Here is a 22,448-nt window from a genome sequence, read left to right as displayed (position 1 = left end):
GTAGCACTTTTAGCTTAGCTTAGCATAGATCATACACTATTAGCATCTTACTCAAAAAAAAATCTATTTAAAGCTTGACTGTTTTCTAGTTGCATTGTGTAAGACTGGCAAAAAATGAAAAGTTGCTTATTTCTAGGCTGATATGTCTAGGATCTATTACAATAATCAAGCAACTTTGCTGCCCTAGCATGTCTGCAGCAGGTGCAATGATATTGTGCAGCACCAGAAAATAGTCCCCAGCTAAGTAACTAAGTTGTAGTCCTTGGCTGCGTCCGAAACAGCCGATTTCTAAGTAGGTACTGCATTTGAATTTAAGCATACTATTCGGCTGTTAGAAAAGTACAGTAGTAGTATGAATTGAACACACACATACTACAACCGCCATTTTGTCCTCTTCACATGACCTACCCGCAAGACTTGCATCACTTCACTCCCATCCATGAATTCTTCTGCAGGGCATGATGGGATAGCGCATAATTTGCAAACTTCAGAATCTCGCCGGAGGTAGTAGGTCACCGGGGTACTTCTTGCATACTGATTTTCGAATTCTATGTATTTGCACATACTACTCGGCTTGCATATTGTTTTTAGCGCACTATACAGTATGGAAGTATGCAATTTTGGATGCAGCCCTTGATTATCCATTTAAGTCGTGACGAATGGAATTCTGTTTCTGGGTCCAAGCTGCTACTCATTTGAATTATGAAAATATTTGTTTATGACCACTTTTTAGTTGTCACAGACACCAATATTTTTACAATTTATAAAAAAATTAATCACTTTCTGGCCATCGGATATTAGACATGGATATATATATATATATATATATATATATATATATATATATATATATATATATATATATATAAATTGTGATTTTCGATAGTATTACATCGCTTTGTAAATGTTTGTTATTACCATTTGTCTTCCCATATAGTTTGATATACGACTGGACCCGGAAACCACTTCGCATGATGTCACACCTAACAAGCGGATTATGCTGGACTGAGAACATCACTACATTCGAAATCGCACACTTCCATACTATATAGTACGTTAATAACAGTATACAGTATGTGAGCTTAGTATTTCCAAATTCATAGTATTTGAAAAACAATATGCAAGAAGTACCTGCATGACCACTACCAGCAAGATGGACGATTCGATATCCCTTAATGCCACGTGAAAGAATTCATGAATGAGTGAATCAACTGCTCATATTCATACTGTATAGAATGTACTTTTCTGATGGCTGTGTAGTAAATTAATAATCATATGTAGTACCTACTGAGTAGTAGGCGACTTTGAATGCAGCCTATAATTCCTAGCCATATTGACAAAGAAAATAGCAACTTTTCATTTTCCGTGTTAGTACATGATGCAACTACAGAAGGGTCTGAACAAGATGCTAATGGTCTAATCCGAATTAATCATTTATGCTAAGCTAAGCTAAAAGTGTTCCTGGCTGACACAGAGATCAGCTGAATGGATTCAAAACTGGTAAAACTGTTTTACTCTCGGAGACTTATAAACATGACACTTTTGCCAAAAAAAGTGAAGTGTTCCTTTAAGCAGAAAGAAGCTCTGTGAAATACAGTGAAGTTAGGCCTCAGCAGTCCATCTACATCCAAAAACAAAAACGTACAGTAATGCAGAGTCTCAATCCGAATTCAGCCTCATCTGAATATGGAAATTTCACTGGTCCTGTTTAGTGTTGTTTCCCTGGTCAGGACACACAACTGTGCCAGTTCAGCTGGTTTGGTCTGGTCTGTAAGAGAGAAATACCGTTCATCCTATCTCTGCTCTTTTGTAATGGATGATAATGGCCACTGCTTAGGTTTGTTTGTGGGTTTTCCCCCTCCCTCTCTTTGGCCTCATGCTGGGTTTGGTAAACAAACTGGCTCTGTTCTTCCTCAGCCTGTGTGCTGTATAAATTTGAATGTTTTATGTTACTTTAGCTGCCACATTACTGAGTACCCTAATGCGATGGCTAACAGCTCACGCACAATGGCAGTTTACAGCCAATGTAAATGAGCCATATTTGTAATGATTATCACGGCACAATGTTTCTGTCACAAATGTTGGACATTTGCAAACTTTACAGAATTAAAGGGATAGTTCAGCCCAAAATTAAAGTACAGGTCATCATTTTGTATGAGTTTCTTTCTTTAATCGAACACAAAAGAAGTTATTTTGTTTCCCAGTACTGGGTTGCAGCCTGGGTTGCAGCTGGAAGGACATCCGCTGTGTAAAACATCCGCTGGATAATTTGTCGGTTCATTCCGCTGTGGCGACCCCTGATGAATAAACGGACTAAGCCGAAGGAAAATGAATGAATGAATGCAGTTATTTCGAAGAATGTTTGAGTTTTTTAAGCTCCAAAATGAACATGATCCTTTGTATGATGTACAAGATGAAGTTCAAGCCCTTATTTTGTTTAATCAAAAGATTCAGTGAGATTAGAATGTCACGATGGAAGACATTTGCTTGATTTGTGATGTATATCTGAGTAAAACGTTATTAAAATACTGTTTAATAAAATTAAATAACAGATGGATAATTCATTCACAATATTAGACTTATTTTCATGCCAACTTTAAAGTTATTAATAAGCTATTCGTATGTGTACACTGATCATTTTTAAGCACAGTGTGACAGTTAAAGTCAGACAGAACTGGAAGTTGCGGACACTTATTTCAGCATATTGATGTACTTCCATCTGAAACTGAATATTGAGTCGAGCTGGAGCTTCCTTTTTGTGAATAGTTCGCTTGTAGCAAGCTAGTGGGGGCATGGTTAAGAATATTTTGGCTGCAGCTGTCAAACTGATGTCAATAGAGAAAGTCTGCAACTTCAAATGAGGACGCAAATGCTCAGAATTGAATTAAAGATTAATCAGAACTAAGTTTTTTTTTTTTCAATGGATTAACTTTCACAGATTAATTGTTCATCTAAAAAAATAATGTGTCCTAGCAAAATAAACATTGTCAATTTGCACTTTTAAGACTTTTAAAAGCTACCATTATGTCTTTTTTGGAGCTTTAAAGTTTAAGCTTCATTCACACTACGTGCGACTTGCAGCGGCAAAGAGACAAGTGAGTGTTCATTTCAATGGATAGTGAGAAACTTTCGGCGACCTCCGTCTATGCAAGCGACATCGATCATTGGCGACCAGGTGGCCGCAACAAAGTTGACAATCCTTCAACTTCATGCAAATGAAGATCAAATTTCGTGAGTGACAGCAAATAGGAGCACTAGTAGAGTTCAAATAATCCTCTCTCAGCTCGCTCAGAGTTTGGTTGTATTCCCTGTGCTGTAGACCTACACAGACCTGTGTTTGCAGCACGACCCCACCCAGAGCGACACGCAGCTACAAAGTGGAAATGAAGATTTCAACAGACAAAACAGCTTTGAAATGTGTTCTTCTGTTTTCCACAAACGAAAGATAAAGTTTAGAATAATTTTAGGATGAACTATCCCTTTAAAATAAATGACTACAGTTCATGGACAAAGTGAATAGCAAAGGCACAATGACTGCACTTATAATCCTTACTTTCCCCAAAAAGAGTGACATGAAACTAATATACATATCCTGTCAGTAAAAAAAGACACTTACTATAATCTAAAAACAACATTTTAGATACCAAAGGCCAACAGTTTCAAAAACTGCTTCAATATATCTAAAAAGCAGATCGCTGCCTAAATATATAGGTGGATAAAAAGTGTCTCTACATTCTTTTTCTGCCTTGAAAGAAGTGTTTGTAACAATAACAGCACACAAACCTGCGCAAATGAGAAAAGCTGGTGCTAAACTATCAGTGGTCACATTGGCTTTCGCACAGAACCCAATGACTGAGCTCTACAACAGTCCATCCATTGTGAGCTCATTCCCAGTGTAACGGCAGATCAGTGGAATCCAAGAAATCTGATGAAAAGACTGGGTTTGGAGAGGAGATGCCAGCCGGACCGGGGATCGTGAGGTCCAACCACTCCATGTTATCGAGACCAGGTACTTGAAGGGCGGTGGGCGGCGCATCTGTGAAAGTCAGATCTGAGGTGTCCATCGGAGAGTGTGGTCGCTCCAAAAGCTGGTTTTTAAGCTCCTCCATCAGTCTCAGGGTTCGGGGTTCTGCGTCCTCCAGAAGAGCCTCCAGCTGGTTATCAGACGCCAGGGCCACCAGGCTGAGTGGAGACACATGGGTTTGGTTAGGCGGACGGGCCACATGTACCTGTGGAGGAGGACGTGACAGCACCGTGTTGATAGGCAAGGTGGTGATGTTGGCTGTCACAGGGTGAAGTTTGTCCAGAGATGGATCCTGCCTGGATAGAGGTGGAATTTCTGGGAGACCACAAAAATGGTTTAGTTACATATTCATTACAGCTGAAATTTGTGATTTGAATGTCTGAAAGCTCTCACCTCCACTCTCTATTAAGACGTCAAACAAATCGTCCATGTGCTGACTGGTGGCAGTGGGAACCTTTATGGAAAAATATGAGATAAGACTACACTAAGACATTACAAAGTATGCAGCATACTTTGAGATATCCTTCAGTTTAAACCAAAACAAGGACCTTTTATTGATCAGAACCTGTAGATTGTGGACAAATGTAAAACAAGTGGAACTTAAGCTTTGGCTAAGTGCTCAATTTGGAGTGGAGATCAACATTATGTTACCTACGCTTTTCTAAAATTCCTTACTTCCACCTATCTGAAATTATCTAAACCGGAGTAAAAGAGCAGAGGGTGCTATGAGTTGCTTAGCTAATCATTCTTAGCATGCAGCTATGCTGGAAGTCCCATTTGCTGTCATTAATTTGCTAATTCCTTATTTATCTGACAAAACCTAGTATAATCTGGCTAAATACAAATTACCTGGCAGCCAAACTTTGCAATTTTCACTGACGGAAGGATATTGAGCTGTTCTAAAGTGACTGAAAGACTCAGCATGACAGCATGTTTTCTAGATAAAAGTTAGCAAGCACGAAAAGTTCGTTGTTACAATTGGTGATTTTTAAAATAATGCATCTTTACAATGACAATCAATCATTTAAGTCTTCCAAAATGGCTGTTCGTCCATTAAAGTCAAAAATATCAGAGGACAGGATAATGTGGAGAATCTCCATGAGCAATCTGAAGTAACTTAGCTTACTATTATTAGCATAAGGTAACATGCAGCGAGGACCACGATGGAAACAAGCCCAGGGCTTTATTGTGTTTTTATCCTTTATTCAGTTCCATTCAATTCAATTCAATTCAATTCAATTCTATTCAGTTCAGTTCAGTTCAGTTCAGTTCAATTCAATTCAATTCTGATATTGATCTCCATTTGTATACTAGTTAAAACTGATACTTGAGAATAGCTTTAAATTACCTGCATTGTGGCTTGCAGACCTCTGGTTTGTTTGACGGCCTCCTCGTAGCCGGGGGGGTCTTTGCTCTTCGGGCTGTGGTGATTGGGGAATGATGATGGCTGAAGGATGTAGTTGAGCTGACAGGGTGAGGGAGGCTAAACAAAACATAAAACATTGATTAGCTACACTAAAGAACAAAAAGTGAGCGTACACATGGATTCTGTCAATGTCCTGTTTTTTTCTTCAAGAAAATCAAAATTAGTTCTATGGAAAACAAAAATAAGTGTTCAGAGTGTTTGTTAACCAATTGCTACGCAGCCAAAAACGTTCTGCATGCTCTCCTGATTGCAGAGCGCATTGAGGTACAATGTGATGTTTGCGCCTGTCACTTTTTATCCAGCCGTCCAATCACAATAAAAAGGGCGGGGCAAATAAAATACTGACTCACTTTCACATCTTACTTAAAAAATGACTGAACAAGAGTCCATGTTTGTACAAGTTAGTGATGAGGAATATGAAATAAAAACCATATCATGATATGTTCGCTTTATTTATTGCGGTCACAGTATTAATGACAATAATTCATATGTATCCACTGAGAGACTTGTACAAAAAATATTATGAACACATGCATGATATAATGTTTCATTCATATTATACTCTAGAGGGCAAAACTAAGTATAAACACCACATCTGCATTACAGAAGTAAAGACATCAACTATCGTGGCACTATATGGTTTATTTGTGCTCTTCAAGCCATCCGGAGTGATTTCATAAGGATTAAGTATATTTCTAATGCAATGCTAATCAGCTTAGCTATTTTCAACGTAGTTAATACTATAAGATGGCATGATTTCCTCCTGATTCTGTGATATGAAACCATGTCTGCTCACAAAAAAAGGGATTTCAAACACTTGACTAATGAAGTAATAGGGTTGGAGTTAGCAAAATGTTAGGGTTAGCAAAACTGTATCATACACATGCTCCTGGAGTCACAGGAAGACTAATTTTATAGTGATAATATGTTTTAATGGTATATTTCAAATAATATCACTGATCCCTTGAACCAGTTTTCCGCAATACCAGATTACTATAATATTGATCTACTAGGACCAACGTTTTGTTATTGGTGGTTCTACCAGGTAAGCAGCTAACACTAAGGCTGCGTCCGAAATCCCATACTTCCATACTATATAGTACGCTAAAAAGGCGAGAAGTATGTCCAAATTTAAAGAAATTGAAAAACAGTATGCGAGAAGTACCTCGATGACTAGGGCCAGACAGAATTTGCGGATATTTTTTGCTATTTCTGCGCGTAATTTTGTAAAATATCTTCGGATTTATGCGGAAGGATTTTGCGATTATTGTAACTAAAAACATAATATATGAATTCCAAAATGATACATTTTTAACTGTTATTTAATGTTTACAATGCAAATCCAATTAGATCTACTTATTTGATAAACAAAACATAATTCTCATATAATATATTGACTACAAGACAAAAAATATTACTTTACAAACTGTATTGTAAATAAATCATATGAATATTTTCATATTAGTCAATCATTTAATGAATTCAAAAACTGAATAAATATAATTTTACACACCTTTACACAAGTAAATAAATAGACTAAATGATGGGCTAAAAATCTGCGGATTTCTGCGTGCGCAGATTTCATGTGGGCCTAACGATGACCTACTACTTTCAGCGAGATTCTGAAGTGTGCATCCGATGCACACTGTGGTATTCCATGATGCCCTGCGAGAGAATACATGAATCAGAGTGAAGCGACACAACTAATGTGGGTAGGTCCCGTAAACATGTTAAAATGGCGGATGTAGTATGTCAGAGTTCAATTTATACTACTGACATTTATACTGTATCGAAAGTACTTTTCTAATGGCCGAGTAGTACATTTAAATTCGAGTGCAGTGCCTACTGAGAATAGGCGATTTTGGACGCAGTCTAAGTCTCCAAGGCACTTTTGAATTCCCCCAAATTGGTCCTTTCAGAAAAAATTCTGGTATCAAAATGTTTCAGCCCTCATTAAAAATACTGTAGTAATTTCTAGTAAATACTATAGTGCTTTTGAACCATACTATAGTCAAGTCAGTGGTGTAGCGGACAGGCCCGCAGGGCACACACTGCGTGATTAGGGGGCCCCATGTCGTCTCGATTTTTAATAATTGAAAATCCGGCAACCGCAATAATCAAACTCTTGGGAACAACTGTGGTCGGAATTAAAGTTCTCTGAACTCCTCTCAAGTGGTGGACGTCTTCATTCTGATTGCTTGCCAAACCGCAGCATAGCTTATACCATAAAGTTGACTTGATTTCAACTCTCCTCGACGCCCACACAGGAGAAGACGCTCCGCGATGTTTCTCGCCGCTGGTTCTCATTAAAAATGAATGACTTCTGGCTACTTTGACGCTCTCGCTGCTTTCGGTTTGTGATCGCTCCTCAGTTTGTGAAGGCTTCCCCGCGTTGTCCTTCCACCCCGCCCCTTTCCCGCTCCTTAGTTTGTGATCGCTCCTCAGTTTGTGAAGGCTTCCCCGCATTATCGCTCCACCCCGCCTTCCTTCCCCGCTCCTCAATTTGTGATCGCAACTGGGGGCCCCGTCAGTGATCCCTGCAGGGGGGCCTCCGCATTTTGCGCTACGCCACTAAGTGAAGTGTATTATACTGTATATAGTATTTAATGTACAATGCTTTGTTAGTGAACACAAACATGTACTCTAGTATAAACTATAGTGAACTGATAAAACTTTTATAAATACTGTAGCATTTCTTAGTCTTTACTGCAGTAAACTAGTTTTTTTGTAGTAAAACACACCCTATAGATGTAGAAAACTACAGTATTGGGTCATTTGTTTATAACGCTATAGTTATTGTGTTGCCATAGCAACTACACACCACAAACAGATTAATTCAAGCATTTTGCTACAGTATGATTACAATGGCATTTACTATAAATTACCACAGTATTTTTTCATATGGGAGTGAATGATTGCTATAATACAAGAGCCTGTCTTACATTGTTAATATGTCCATTTGGAGTTGTGTGTCTTGGGGAGACTCTGGGCGAGTTGTTGATGAAGCACTGGGGCTGGTTCTGGTTCTGCCTGTACTCAAACCCAGAAGGTGAACCTCCACACAAAGGTAAAGCCTGTAAAAACATGAGGCGGGATGTTAATATCAGGCCCAGAGCAGCAGTGTAAGAAAATATGTGTTTATCAGTATGTAAACAAAAACCTCTTGATCACAGACCAAGTCTCTGTCTTATTGATTAGTGCTCTTTTTGATTTTCCCCTTGCTCTTTTCTTCAGTCACCTACTTCGTCAGGTCTGCGTTTGATGTTGTCGAGAGGGTAATAAATCAACTCAACTGCTATCACCAGGACAACATCAGAGAGATAAGTACAGGACACATCGCAGACCTCAGAAATGGTTTTCGTTTTAACCTACATGCCAAATCAGATCAGGCCTTGTCATCACAAAAAGGAACTTAAATTTATGAAGAGTGGGAACACTGAGAGGAAGAGGAATATTAAAGGTTAATATTTACAAGCACACTAAAGTATATATTTATAAAAATGTGATCATATATTGATCTTATACTGTACTTTTATTAGAGCTGCATGATTATTTGACATGTTGTCAGGGAAACACAAATTTGCTCAAAAGCCAGAGGGCGTAGAAACTGCATGTACGCCAAATATAAGAGACACGGCTGAGAAATCAAATAGAGCAGGAGATTTAACTGTTTCATTGATTCGTCATTGCTAATAAACACACAACTACTAAATCATCTTACAGAGAGATATATTTCAACCATGTTACTAAATGTCGTATTTTCACATGCTTTCAGCTCAGCAGCAAAACTAAGCCATAGTTCACTGTAAAGCAACACAAACATCTGTAAAACAATTCTTATCAATTTCAGCATTGTGTCAATTAAGTCTTAATCGTTTGCGTTGCTTGTCAGTGAACTTTGGCTCTGTGTAGTAAACTCTGCTCCATCTGAAAGCCGTTCCTGGAGATTTACATTAAATTACAGAACCGGCTTTACTGACAAAATGTGCATTAATACTGCCTTTCAATATTCAGCCTGCTCTAACTTTTATCCTAATATCTTTTAAATCACAGTAACGCATAACTCATAGCTACACTGTTTGAGTTTTAAAATTATCACTGAAATTAACATTTACACACTCATTATCGTAGTGCATTGTGGGATTGAGTGCAGAATGCTCACTATTTCGGACACCACTACAAATGCCTGCTCCCTCAAAATAGTGCAATAGGTTTGAGTGTTACTACAAAGCTACATGCAGGTGAGCTTTTATCAAAGTTGGATCAAAACTCTGCATGACCACATGACCACCCCTGGACCATGCTATATGCTAAAATATTTTAAGAGCTGAAAAGTGCTTAGATAGATGCTTTGAATGCTTCCATTCTGTTCCAAATCTAAAATGCCCATTTCTAAATAGATATAAATAAGTGAAGTTTATTTATAAACTAATTTCGAGAGCATCACATGCTTATGATTGCTTGCAGCCGGTCCCGCATTATCCAATTTATAATTCACCAATAAGACGAGTCCTAAGCCACTATAAATACCCTAAGTTCTATATAACAGCCATCTTCATTTTGAAGAATTCCCCTTCCACCCCCACTTCTCCTCCTTTCCTAGATGGGTGGCATGGTGGCCCAGTGGTTAGCACTGTTGCCACGCAGCAAGGACGTCACTGGTTCTAGTCCTTATCAAGCTAGCCGACGTTTCTGTGTGGAGTTTACACGTTCTCCCCGTGCTCACATGGGTTTCCCCTGGGTTCCTCCCACCATCCAAAAACATGCAACTTAAGTTAATTGACTAATAATTGGCACCATAGACATGCTTCTAGTAAGTAGTTATCTCTTAAGAAGAATCACTATCTGTTCATTAGCTACTACAGCAGGGGAGTTCTCAAGATCTACCTGAGCTCAAACTCCCCTCCCGCCTTGCAAACGGGAGGGAGCCCCGGGCTTGAGTTTCTTATGAGCTCAGGGTTCTCTACCGGGACAGTATGCCAAACAAGCTTTAAAACCATTCATCAGCTAAGTGTGAACTCATGAAAGAGCCTTCTTCTTCATTGTCTACAAGACATGGGTGTTTTCTTCACCCATTACTCATTCCCTAGATGAAAACAAGGTCATTTCACTTGGCGGTCATCTTTGAAATGCCTCTCTGGCAGTTTGCTCAGGCACGATGTTTCAGGGGAAACATCAAATTCTCCAAAACTCTTAACTAAACGTTTGATTATATTACATATTTGAACCAATAAGATTAAACAACAACTGTCTCATAAGCTTTGTTTCTAAACAATTGAATCAAACTAAATCTGTATTTTTTTAGGTTGCCTGAGCTACAGTGCATACGCACTCGAAAGGAACAAGATCACGACACTAACCTCATTTATGGCCGTTCTACACATTACTATCCTCTGGATAATGAACATCTGATTGAGCTGCTCTTCTGAAGTAATACACAACTTGTTCTTAATGTTGAATCTTCTCCAGAAATGAAAGCGACTCCTTTTTTACAAGGAGTGGGCTTTTGAGTAGTTGCTGTTATGTGATGTGCGTTTGACAAGATGGACTGAATCTCGCATTTGTTCCATACAGATTACAAAATAAAAAAAATAAAAACTTTTGTTTTCAAGTGCACTTGATTCATTTAAAAGTACATATTTCAAGCTTTATGTGGATATACTTCTTATGTCTGTAAAGCATGTATTCAAAGAGATTTCAGTGTGTTTGTCAGCCACAAAAACTGTGGTAAAAGCACATGTCTGGTCCAAGCCTCTCCCTCAGAGAAACATCAGTCAATAGACTGATTTCACGTGGCCGCCATTTTCAAAAGCGAAATCGGGGCTGCGGTGGGAAGAAACCTGGAAGTATCATTGGGAGTTGCATAGGAATGTTGTGTATCTGGCTGTATATCTTATCAGCGAAGAGAAAGTGACACAAATTTATAATTTCTCCGCCTTCCGGGTGACCCGAAGGTCCGTTCTGAATGACTGGTGAATGTAAAAAGGGATATCAGAGCTCATTTTTAGCTAAGTTAAGGGGAATGGCACTAGTTAGCTAACGTTTTCTTTTCCAAACACATGTTTTAGATGCCATTTTTCAAACTCGAATTAATATATATTAGACTTGTCACGATACTGAATTAAAAGAAAAAACGGCAATTTTGCGCTAACATTTAAGGCAATGTTGACGACTTTCTTAAAACAGCGCTGATTTGCCATTGTGTTCACATGTTCAACAGAAATGATTGTGATTGGCCGAGAAGGTCATCAGTTCACCCACCGCTGTATACTGAGCACAAACACAGATGAGCCAAGCGATCTGCTTGATGACTCAATTGATCTTAACGGCTGCTTCGCACTCCAGTTCGTGTATCTGTGTTTGCACTGGGTGAAGAGCGGAACTGAGTGCAAACCAAATACAGATACACGGAGACTGAAGCGCGAAGCCGTGAAGATCAGTCGAGTCATCCGCGCTCAGCAGCACTTCCATGTTAGCTGGAAATAGCCGGGTTTAAAACTTCAGTAAAAGGACAACACTATTACAGACAACACGAGGGTGTGCTGCAGAGGACTGCAGTGTTTTATCACTCACCGGGTTACATAGGCTGAAGCAGGAAAGCGTCCTCATGGTGTTTAACTAGTGCCATGAGCTGAAGCCTAGGAGGACACTTTAGCGTATCACTGAGATTGTGATCTTGTTTGATGCTAAATTGCTTTTAATTGTTTATAATAAACTTACTAAATTATATTTAAGTAATGTTTACACCATTTCTGCATTTTGAAATCTCGGCAACAGCTGGAGGTTTGTAGTACACAGCATGTTACTGCAATGTTTACAGTGCTGGTCCTATACATCCGGGTTTCTTCCCACCGCAGCCTCGCTAAAATGGCGGCCGCGTGAAATAAGTGTATAGCAGTGGTGGCCAACCCTGTTCCTGGAGAGCCACCTTCCTGCAGATTTCAGTTGCTACCCATATCAAACACACCTGAACCAATTAATTAGGACACCACGTGATAATTACAGGCAGGTGTGTGTGATATGGGTAGCAACTGAAATCTGCAGGAAGGTGGCTCTCCAGGAACAGGGTTGGCCACCCCTGGTCTATAGCGATCGATGAATGGCTCCTGTACTAGTAGTAAGGGCTTCGTTCGACACATTGACTGTTACACTTTTCCCCATTCAAAACTATACGAGTGACATGTCTAGTGTATTCTAGAGTCTTTGATGAATATCACACAGAAGTGGTATATACTCACATGGGGTGGTGAAGGCGTCTGATTTGAATGCTGCTGTAGCATCGCATTATTGGACGTTTGTGTTTGCAGAAGTGGAGTCTGTCCGATGCTTTGTGCCAAACTGGTTGATTGGAGAATAGTTGGTGCCTGCCAAAAAGAAAAGAAAAGCTCAGAATAAAATATTTATAAGCGTATACATTTTCCTAACCATAAACAGAAGTGAAATATCACCTGTGTGCTCATGGGGTTGCTGGGCAGGCTGATGGGAAGCAGGATTTGTGAGGCAGACTGCGGGCTGATAAGTGCCTGCTGGTGCAGTACTTGAGGGACTTGCTGGGTTTTAATATAGAACTGCTGCACTTGAGCGTGGGCCATCTGGGTATGTGGCTCTTCCTGTTTCACACCTGGAGCTTGCAGACTCTGCCCGGAGTTGCAGCTAGGGCTGGCACCAATCTCCTCTTTGACTTGGACCAGTGGACAGGGTTCAGCCTGGTGTCCTCCACTCCTTTTCTCCACCTCCAACTGCATCTTCAGCTCCTCCACCAGCCGCTGCTCCTGCTCCAGCTTGCGCATCAGCTCCTCAATCTGGCGCTCCTTCTCGTGGAGGCGCTGGTCTTTTTCGGACACCTTGATGTCCATGTCTTCAGATACAAGTTTGAAGGGCGAGGTCCCTCCTGGAGGCTGGGCCGGAGACAGTCTGCATTGGGCTTTAGTAGGACTGTCCCTGCTGTCCTCCATGCTGACATTGGAGGCCTCAGGAGACACGGGTGGAGTTGTGCTCATGCTATCAGGTAGCAGAGAAGCTTTGGAGATGTTTGTGTCCATGGCTTGAGAGCTCTCCTGGTGTGCTTTGAGCCTTTCTATCAGGTCGATCTTTGTGCCCGACACAGGAAGTCCACGCAGTTTTAACTCTGCCTTGAGTTCAGCCACCTAGAAGACATAGGAGCAGCTGTACTTCTGTTCACATGTCTAATGGCTTGTTTCCACTGTCCAGTACAGTTTGACACACTACGGTACGGTACACATTTATATCTGTTTTTACAGTCAGAAGTAGGGGTGTCAAAATTAATTGTTTCTTCAATGTAACACAATGCAGATGTGGACAGTTCGTTATTAGTTAATTAACAGATCATCTTACCGCCTGACATCCTTTATCTAGAGCTTGGTGATATGGCAAAAAAATTATCACAATCATTTTTTTTTTACATCGGTCGATATCGATAATTATCACGATAAATGTCGAATCTTTAGATTGATCAATTTTATAGGATTTTCAGCATGCAAATCCCTTTGTGCAGCTGATTAAGCACAATTTGTGAAAAGTTAAGCTGTCTGACAATATAAATGAAATGATAATAAACAAAATAACAATCAACTCAGCATTTACTGTTCAAGTTTTAAACAAGAATTCTGATAATTCAGATTTCTTCATATTAAAGATCACACCAACTATGCAGTTAAATGTGTCTAATTTACTTTTTTTGGAAAATAAAGAAAAGTTATGAATACGTAAAGAAAAGGAATGCGTTCATATAGAACATTTGTTATTGATATGTTATGCGCTTGACTGGTGTGTTACAGGTGTATCTACAGATGTTTCTCTATACAGCTGCATGTCAGATTTTCAGTGCCAGTGTCTGTTGTTAATATGTCTGTAAATGTTTTTAGCTTTAGCTTACAAAAAGGGTTTTGACCAGCAGTTTAAAAGCTCTCATACATCCGGCTCAATCCGCGACGCAATTGTTGTTTGTTAGTTTCAGCTTGGCGCAAGAGTCATTTTGAAGTTTTGCGCCACGCTATTTAAATAGCAAATGCATTTGCGCTTATATATGTGCCTGTAGGCGTTCTGATCTTGAAAAGGAGGTGTGTTGAGGCGCATTGCTGATGCGTTGCTATTTTGAGAAACTATGATATATTGTTCAATGGACCAGAACAAAGCCGGTCTAAAGTCCAGCCAGAGTGCGGTAGTTGTGCGCCTCGCTTACACACTGCTTAATACAGACAGGATGTGCAGCAATATGCAAATATATAAATATGCTTAATAATGATTAAGGATATGTATAGTATATAAATATAAAGGATTCAAATATTACAAAACATATTATTTTCTAGCCTACATAAATATAAATCCATACTTTCATGCCTTCTTAATCTCGGGGGGCTTTTTCAGTTTATTCATAACAATTTGTTTTTGTATAATTTTATTATTATTAGCAGTATTATTTATTATATCCATATTTATATTTGTTTTATTAAAAACAAGCTTAGATTTGCCCACCTGTCAGGTTTTAGACCATATGGGGCAAAGCATGTGTATTAGGATATAACTCAGTTTTTATTGTTCATTTATTAGTTTGCTGGAAATTAGACCTAAACTTAGAAATAGTTTGGTAACAAATCTTTGCGCTTAACAAACAAAATTAATTATGTATAGGCAAATGGATGTCTGTGCGTACAACACATTTCCCCATCCCCGAGAGTGAAAGTGAAAGTAAAGAATGAGGAGGCTCATCTCTCATTCTCGCGCTGTAGATGCTGTTTAACTGTTTTCTTTCTAGTCAAATGCTCAGTTTTTCCACTTACAAAGTCCGTCATGTAAATAGCAAATGCGCTATGGCGTGATGCAACTGACTCTTTAAGGAAATGGGAGATGAGACTCTCATTGGTTTATTCTCAAAACACAACTATAATTATTAGGAAAATGAGTTCAACCCATTTTTCCATCCGTAAAATAACATAAGTGGACTCCGACATGCCCTTACTGTTTTTGCGCCCTGTGCTTTCCACATAGATCGTAAAAATAGAGCCCTTAGGGCTCTATTTTGATGGTCCATGCGCAAAGTGCAAAACGCAGGGCGCAAATGCTTTCAGGGCGTGTCAGGACGCATTTTTGCTAATTTAAAGACGGGAAATCTGCCTTGCGCTTCGGCGCATGGTCTAAAAGGGTTGAGTTTATTTTCTTAATGAGTTATAGGTGTGTTTTAAGAATAAACCAATTAGAGCCTCATCTCCCATTACCTTTAAGAGTCAGCTGCGTCGCGCCAAGAGCGCATTCGCTATTTACAGCAATTTAAAGCAAGTCTAAGTGGAAAAACTGAGCATTTCACTAGCAAACAGTTAACAGTTTTTTAACAGAAAACTGTTAAACAGAGCATCTACTGCGTGAGAATGAGAGATAATGGATCACTTTCACTTTTGCTCTTGGATAGGGAAACCTTTACGCACAGACATCAATTAGTTTATAAATAAATACTTTTGTTTGTTAAGCGCAAATATTCGTTTCAAAACTATTTCTAAATTCAGTTCTACTTTCTAGCAAACGAATAAATGAATAATAATAACCAAATGTGCTCAAAAACCTGAGTTACATCCTAAAACACATGCTGTGCCCCATATGGTCTAAAACCTGACAGGTGGGCAAATCTAAACTTGTTTTTAATAAAACAAATATACATATGGATATAATAAATAATACTGCTAATAACAATAACATTATACAAAAGCAAATTGTTATGAATGAACTGAAAAAGCCTCCCGAGATGAAGAAGACATAAAAGCAGTGGTTTTTCATATTTATGTAAGCTAGAAAATAATATGTTTTGTAATATTTTAATCCTTTATATTTATATTCTATATCTATTCTTATTATATCCTATATATATCCTTAATATTTACATTTTTTCATATGTAAAGATATTTGCCTATTGCTCTCTTCTGTGTATTAAGCAGTGCGTAAGTGAGGCGCAACTCTGCGCCGGAGTTTAGACCGGGTTAGTTTTGGTCTAATGAAAAATCTATTATAGTTTCTCAAAATAGCCAGTGGTCCGCCTCAGAATGCCTCCCTTTTTAGACCAGAACGCCTATGGGCGCATAATGAGCGCTAATGCATTTGCTGTTTAAACAGCGTAGCGCAACGCCTCAAAACGACTCTTGTACCAAGCTTAAACTACTAAAAGACTACTGCGTCCCGCCTTGCGCCACACTACGCCGGGTGTATGACAGGGCCCTTAGTCTTCAAAGTCTAGTTTTTGTTTACTCAAATAACCTGTTGTATGTCCTCCATTGTTGTTTATGGGGCTATTTATGTCATATCTAAACATGCAGAAATTTGAGGGATGCAGCTTTCTCTGTCTATTATTGAGTGCTTGCCACATGTCTACATTTGAAATAATGAATTGAGCGTGTAAAAGACAAATAATTATATTTTAATTATATTTATCTGTATAATAATTATACAGATAATTGTATGACCCATATGGCTTGCTTTCATCAAGTGAGAATGACGTCGAAATGAAGTTTAATCAAGGTGACCCATACCATACTGTACTGCACTTAATCACACTGCTCAGTGGAAACGAAGCGTATCTTGCATGGAGAACATAAACAAATGAGTACATCACCCACCTTCATCTCATCTAGGCAGGAGGGAAGAGACCCGCTTTTACGAGCGTTGTTGGGACGTGATGGAGCCACACTGGGCAGAGACACCACAATGGGAGCAGGAAGATTGGGGCTGGTGCTCAGGGTGATGTTGGGGCAGCTGTTCGGACTCTCAGCTACTTGCCTGCAGAGGAGTGTGAGGGATTTTAAATGCAACGGGAACTTCCTGTTCCCCTCATCATTCACAATAAACAGCCTTTCTACACAATAGAAGCAGAGGTATATCTTGGGGCAACAGAAGTCAAAGTGGAAACGAATGTGAGGAACTGCTGTATTACAGCTGGTGTGATGAAAGGTCTTTTAGACAAGATTAATAGTTGAAAACGTTATTTAAAGGCTATCATTCATAGCACACAATGTTCGCATTCCGTTCTGAGCTACGCACTTGTGTTATAATGCAATCAGGCTCGCAGTAAATCATTTTAGTGTCAGAACTGAAACTGATATATCAGAATTATATTCAATTGCACTGGTCCGAAACAAATAATTCAATTGAACTGACATTAAATAAGGGGAAATAGCATAATGTTTATGCGCATACATGCCTAAAGGACATTTTGCATTCCAGTGTTCCCCAATGCACTCAACTCAATGGAGCAAAGCGTGTTATGCAGATATGTATTTAAACAGCTCTGGAAAAAATTATTATCAGTTCTCCAGGGTTTCAGTAAACTGTCTTATTTTACAAACTACTGATAATGTGTCTTTAAAAATGTACAGAGCATATAAACATCTTGTTCATGTACTCATGTTTTCATTCCTTTCGAAAATAATGATCTGAAAAGTGGAATTGACTAGGGCTGCACGATAATGGAAAAAATTCGATGTTGCTATATTTATTTTCTCTGCGAGATTTACTGCGATATAAATACGATTTCACCAGATGACTTAAAAAGCTATATTTGGAAATTCATTCATTTAGATTTATTGGGAGGATTTTGTAGAAGACTAAAATACAAATATAATTTTTTTTATGTAAGTTAGTATATACAGTGTAATTATTAAACAGTTAAATAATTAAACTATTTTAACAAAGCAAGGACATTCACACAGTATGTCTGAAAATACTTTTTTCTTCTGGAGAATGTCTAATTTCCTTTATTTCGGCAAAAAAAAAAAAAAAAAAAAAAATATATATATATATATATATATATATATATATATATATATATATATATCAAATGTAAAATAACATTGCATAGTCTTCATCATTTTTAAACTTCTTATGCACTATTAAATTGCTTTAAACTTTCTTAAAATGCTCACAAAGCAACAGGTCTTAAATCACTCAACAGATGATAAACATTTACTGTTTTATGATTAAATTCTGCAGGTCTGTTTTGACCTTTGGTTTCTGGTCAAAAATAATTCCAACACTAGGTTCTAATTTTGCATATTCTGTGATGTGACAATAACAGACCCAGACACTGAGATATTAATGCTCAAATGATTTATTGTGCAGCCCTGGAATTGACCATTAAAAAAATAATGATTGCTGAATCTCTATTGCATCATTCATATGATTAAAACAGTATGACTAACATTCTCCATTTAAATGTATTTCAAATATATTTAGCTTTTCTCATCATTATGTTTGTCAGCATGCAAGTGTTTTTTGAAAAATTGAAATATATCTATCATTTACAGACTAAAAGAAATCATACAATTTATGTACTGGAGGAAAATTTCACTTAATATTACACGTCCTGCATTTAAAAAATAAATAAATCAGTGCGTTTTCTTGCAGCAATATGTTGTGTTTGAAAAAGGTTTTCATAAAATGACATCACTGACCTGTCATTTTCCCACATAATCAATAATGTACCCTGCAGGCACAGGACGTCAACATGATGTCATATTGACGTTGTACCTCAACGTTGTGGGGACTTTTTGTTTGTAAATGAAAATCGGGTTGATGTTAGAACCCAACGTCAGGCCAACATCAACGTCAAACTTAAAATCAACCTAAAATCAACCAAATATGAACATCTAATCATGTTACACCTTGACGTTGTGTGGACGTTACCACTATGACATCCATCAGACGTTGGATTTTGGTCACTTTCCAACACAACCTAAAATCAACCATTTCAAGAGTTCCCACTTAGATATGCTTGGCAATTATAGCAGGTTTGGCATGCTGTCTCAGGAGAGAGCCCTGAGCTTGAAGATATTTGAGCCCAGGGCTCCCGCCTGGTGTAGAAGCATATTAGGAGAACCGAGATCAGGTAGGTCTCGATCGCTCCCCCTTTAGAATGGGAGAAAAAGGAGGAGATGGGGTGGAAGGGGGGATTCTTCCAAAACAAAGATAGAGCAATAAGGAGAAAGTGATCCATTTATATTAAGCTAGGATCATTCTGATTGGATTATTACTGATTACGGATGAGTGGCCAGCGGTGCACAATCATATCACGTGCTCCTCTCGAAATTAGTTTATGAAACTTCACATATCAACGTAATTTGATGTCGTGATTGGACGTCAATATAGCATTGCCCTTAGACACTGGCTAGGCATTGAATTTTAGTCACCTGATGTCATGACCTAAATCGAACCTAATATCAACGTCTTATGATGTTGTGTGCCTGCTGGGTAATTTGCTGTTGACTATTTATCAGAAATAACTTGCAGCAGCTGAATTATGAATAGGTTATTATTGTGTTGGTGGTGGATTTATTTTATTATAAAAACTATGTAATAATTTTATTATACTCATTTTATAGCATCACCATATTATATATATCATTAAATTATACACACTTAAACAATAACAGGACCTGTATAAAAAATAAATGAAAGACACATTGTGCTAGAGCTAAAGGGTGCATGCCATGTGAAAAGACCTTTAAATGTGAGTGTGACACATACTTGAGTGGTGCTGGTAATATGGCCTGGTAATTGTAATGCTGTTGCTGTTGGCTGAGAATCTGGAGCTGCAGAAACTGCTGCTGTTGTTGAAGCAGCCTGGCATAAGACGAGTCCATCGGGGCTTCATTGGGCTCCTGCTTCTGGTCGGGTGGGATGTACTGGTGATACTTGAGCTTCTTAATGCGTGGTTTGGGTTCTTTACTCTTCTTGCTGCGGCTCTTGTCGCTGGACAGTTTGGGCTGGCTTTGCTGAATGGAAAAACAGTAGAAGAGGTGAATAAAAGTTGCCAGCTGAAATCAACCACCGTCATCAACACCTTCGCCTAGGCGTTATAAAATCTGTCTTTTGGAATTGTGATTTCAATTTTTTCTTCAACACCAAATTGCAGAATATTAGAATAATTTCTAATAAGTTTTATTGAAGTCTAAGGGTGAGTCTCAATCAGCTCCCTTGTTGAATCAGCTGATTTGAATGCTCATCACTCAATTGACTGGGCATTATCAGTGGTTATGAACAGATAGATATGTGCCAGTAGGGGCCTTTTGTGCCTACTAGTAGGCTCAGAAGGCTGTTATCACCCATCCAAATGGTTAATCAGCTATAGATCACATAACTTACAAGAGGTATTTATATTATTTATTAAATTTCCCATTGATTGTATTTTATTAACATCTACCCCTATTCCCAACCCTAAACCCAACCCTCACAGTAATGTAGAAAAAGATCGGGAACTGGAGTCTTCTCTATTAGTATAGCTGATTAACCTTGTGGATGGACAAAAATCATGTGGATGGGCTCAGTAGGCCCCTACTGGCCCATATCTATCAGCTGATAACCACTGATAGATCAATCAAGTGATAACATTCGAAGTAGGTGGTTCAGTAGTCAGGGGACTGATCAGGAAGTCAGCTATTTTAGCATCCATCACAAAATCCTTCCAGAAAAGTCCCTCAATGCACAATGAAAAGCATGAATGCTCAATATGCTCCAGTAATGGATTTCTGCAGAAACATGAATCAAGTGAACCAACTCACAAAACAAAGGTACATGAGAGAGGCTTTTTAAAAAAAGAAATTATTATTTACAGTATAGACAGTATTTAGATATACAGTAGTTAGACAGATACAAATCTAAACATATTTTAAACGTTGCTGGTATATGAAAATCAAGGTGCTTATGAAATCAATATGTAAAATCCATCAGTTATTTTGGTATTTATAAATTCCAGGATTTTACCATCAGTCTACCAATGTTTAGAAAACCATGCTGTGCCAAAAATCATGTAGCCTACATGACCTAAGGCAGGGTTCTCTAACTAAGTTGCTGGAGGGCCGCAGCCCTGCACAGTTTAGTTCCAGCCTTGTTACAACACACATAAGCTGCGGTCACACTGCACCTTTCTCCTAATAGACTTCCATTCATACGCACGCGAATGCGTCAGACTGAAAACACAAAATGAGACCAATCTCTCTGGAGAGAAATTTAAAACATGGACCAATCGCTTGCGTTTTTTAAATGTCCAATCATCTTGTTTAATCCCGCCGTTTTTCACAGCACCGTGCAACAGAATTTTGCATGCTCAAACTCTAGTGTGCGCAGCATTATCTGTAGGTTTCAAACAAGCCTGAAGGACTTAATTAGTTGGGTCAGGTGTGTTTAATTAGGGTTAGAAGTAAACTGTGCAGAGCTGCGTCCCTCCAGGAGTTTGACACCTGCGACATAATAATTCAGGAGCTAGGAAGCAGATTGAAATGTACGCTAAGTTTATTTTTGTATCACAACATATATAGATACTATTGTAGTTTTATTGATGGGTTAGGTTTTTATTATAATTTACCCGAGAAGTAATTTCCTTCAGCTGATCTCTTACTTTTATCTTAGCTTAGCATAGATCATTGAATTGGATTAAACCATTGTAAAGTAGTTTTCCTATTTAAAGCTTGACTCTTTTTTTAGTTTACATCATTACCAAGTTTGTCGTAAAAAGAAAACTTACTATTTTACAGGCTAATATGGCTAGAAAAGAGTGGCGTGGTGGGTAGTAATGTTGCCTCACATCAAGAAGGTCGCTGGGTCTAGCCTCGGCTGGGACAGTTGGCATTTCTGTATAGCGTTTCAAAGGTTTGTTCCAAAGCTTCAAAGCTTGTGAACACAAAAAGCATACATTAATTATTTTCATTTATAGTGGGTTATTTATTAAATATCTGTACTGTATATGACATGGGCCTGCTGGTTAGAACCTTCTGCTGTGATTTACCAGTGTCAAATTGTAAACGTAAAAAAAAAAAAAACAATAGCCTACATAATAATATTAATAATAATAATAATAATAATTATAATTATAACCATCATCATCATCTTCATTAATACTATTAATATTGTTATTAACGTATGATTTTTCATTTCTAATAAATAAAAAAATATTACATTTTGTTTTATTATAAATAGCCTCATTATTTATTTATTTATATGATT

At 38.2% G+C, this 22,448-nt stretch overlaps 1 protein-coding gene across 3 annotated transcripts in view; it reads right to left on the bottom strand.

Annotated features, from left to right (window-relative positions):
* Window positions 1-858: 858 nt before the first annotated feature.
* Window positions 859-22,448, bottom strand: part of mrtfbb (myocardin related transcription factor Bb) — a 110,180-nt gene continuing 88,590 nt past the window's right edge. For all 3 annotated transcript variants that reach the window (XM_087245078.1, XM_087245077.1, XM_087245079.1), the window contains 8 exons: window positions 19,974-20,221; window positions 17,072-17,231; window positions 12,899-13,597; window positions 12,689-12,814; window positions 8,393-8,524; window positions 5,373-5,507; window positions 4,418-4,478; window positions 859-4,339 (listed from right to left, as the gene is read on the bottom strand). In XM_087245078.1, coding sequence (XP_087101204.1) covers window positions 3,885-4,339; window positions 4,418-4,478; window positions 5,373-5,507; window positions 8,393-8,524; window positions 12,689-12,814; window positions 12,899-13,597; window positions 17,072-17,231; window positions 19,974-20,221 — 2,016 coding nt within the window. In that variant the 3' untranslated portion in view covers window positions 859-3,884. The remainder of the gene's footprint in view (window positions 4,340-4,417; window positions 4,479-5,372; window positions 5,508-8,392; window positions 8,525-12,688; window positions 12,815-12,898; window positions 13,598-17,071; window positions 17,232-19,973; window positions 20,222-22,448) is intronic.

Source organism: Danio rerio, chromosome 3 (assembly GCF_052040795.2).
Source record: "Danio rerio strain M-AB ecotype USA chromosome 3, GRCz13ab, whole genome shotgun sequence".
Lineage (NCBI taxonomy): Eukaryota > Metazoa > Chordata > Actinopteri > Cypriniformes > Danionidae > Danio > Danio rerio.
Note: the sequence above shows the minus strand (reverse complement) of the source record. Positions and strands in the feature narration are given on the sequence as shown.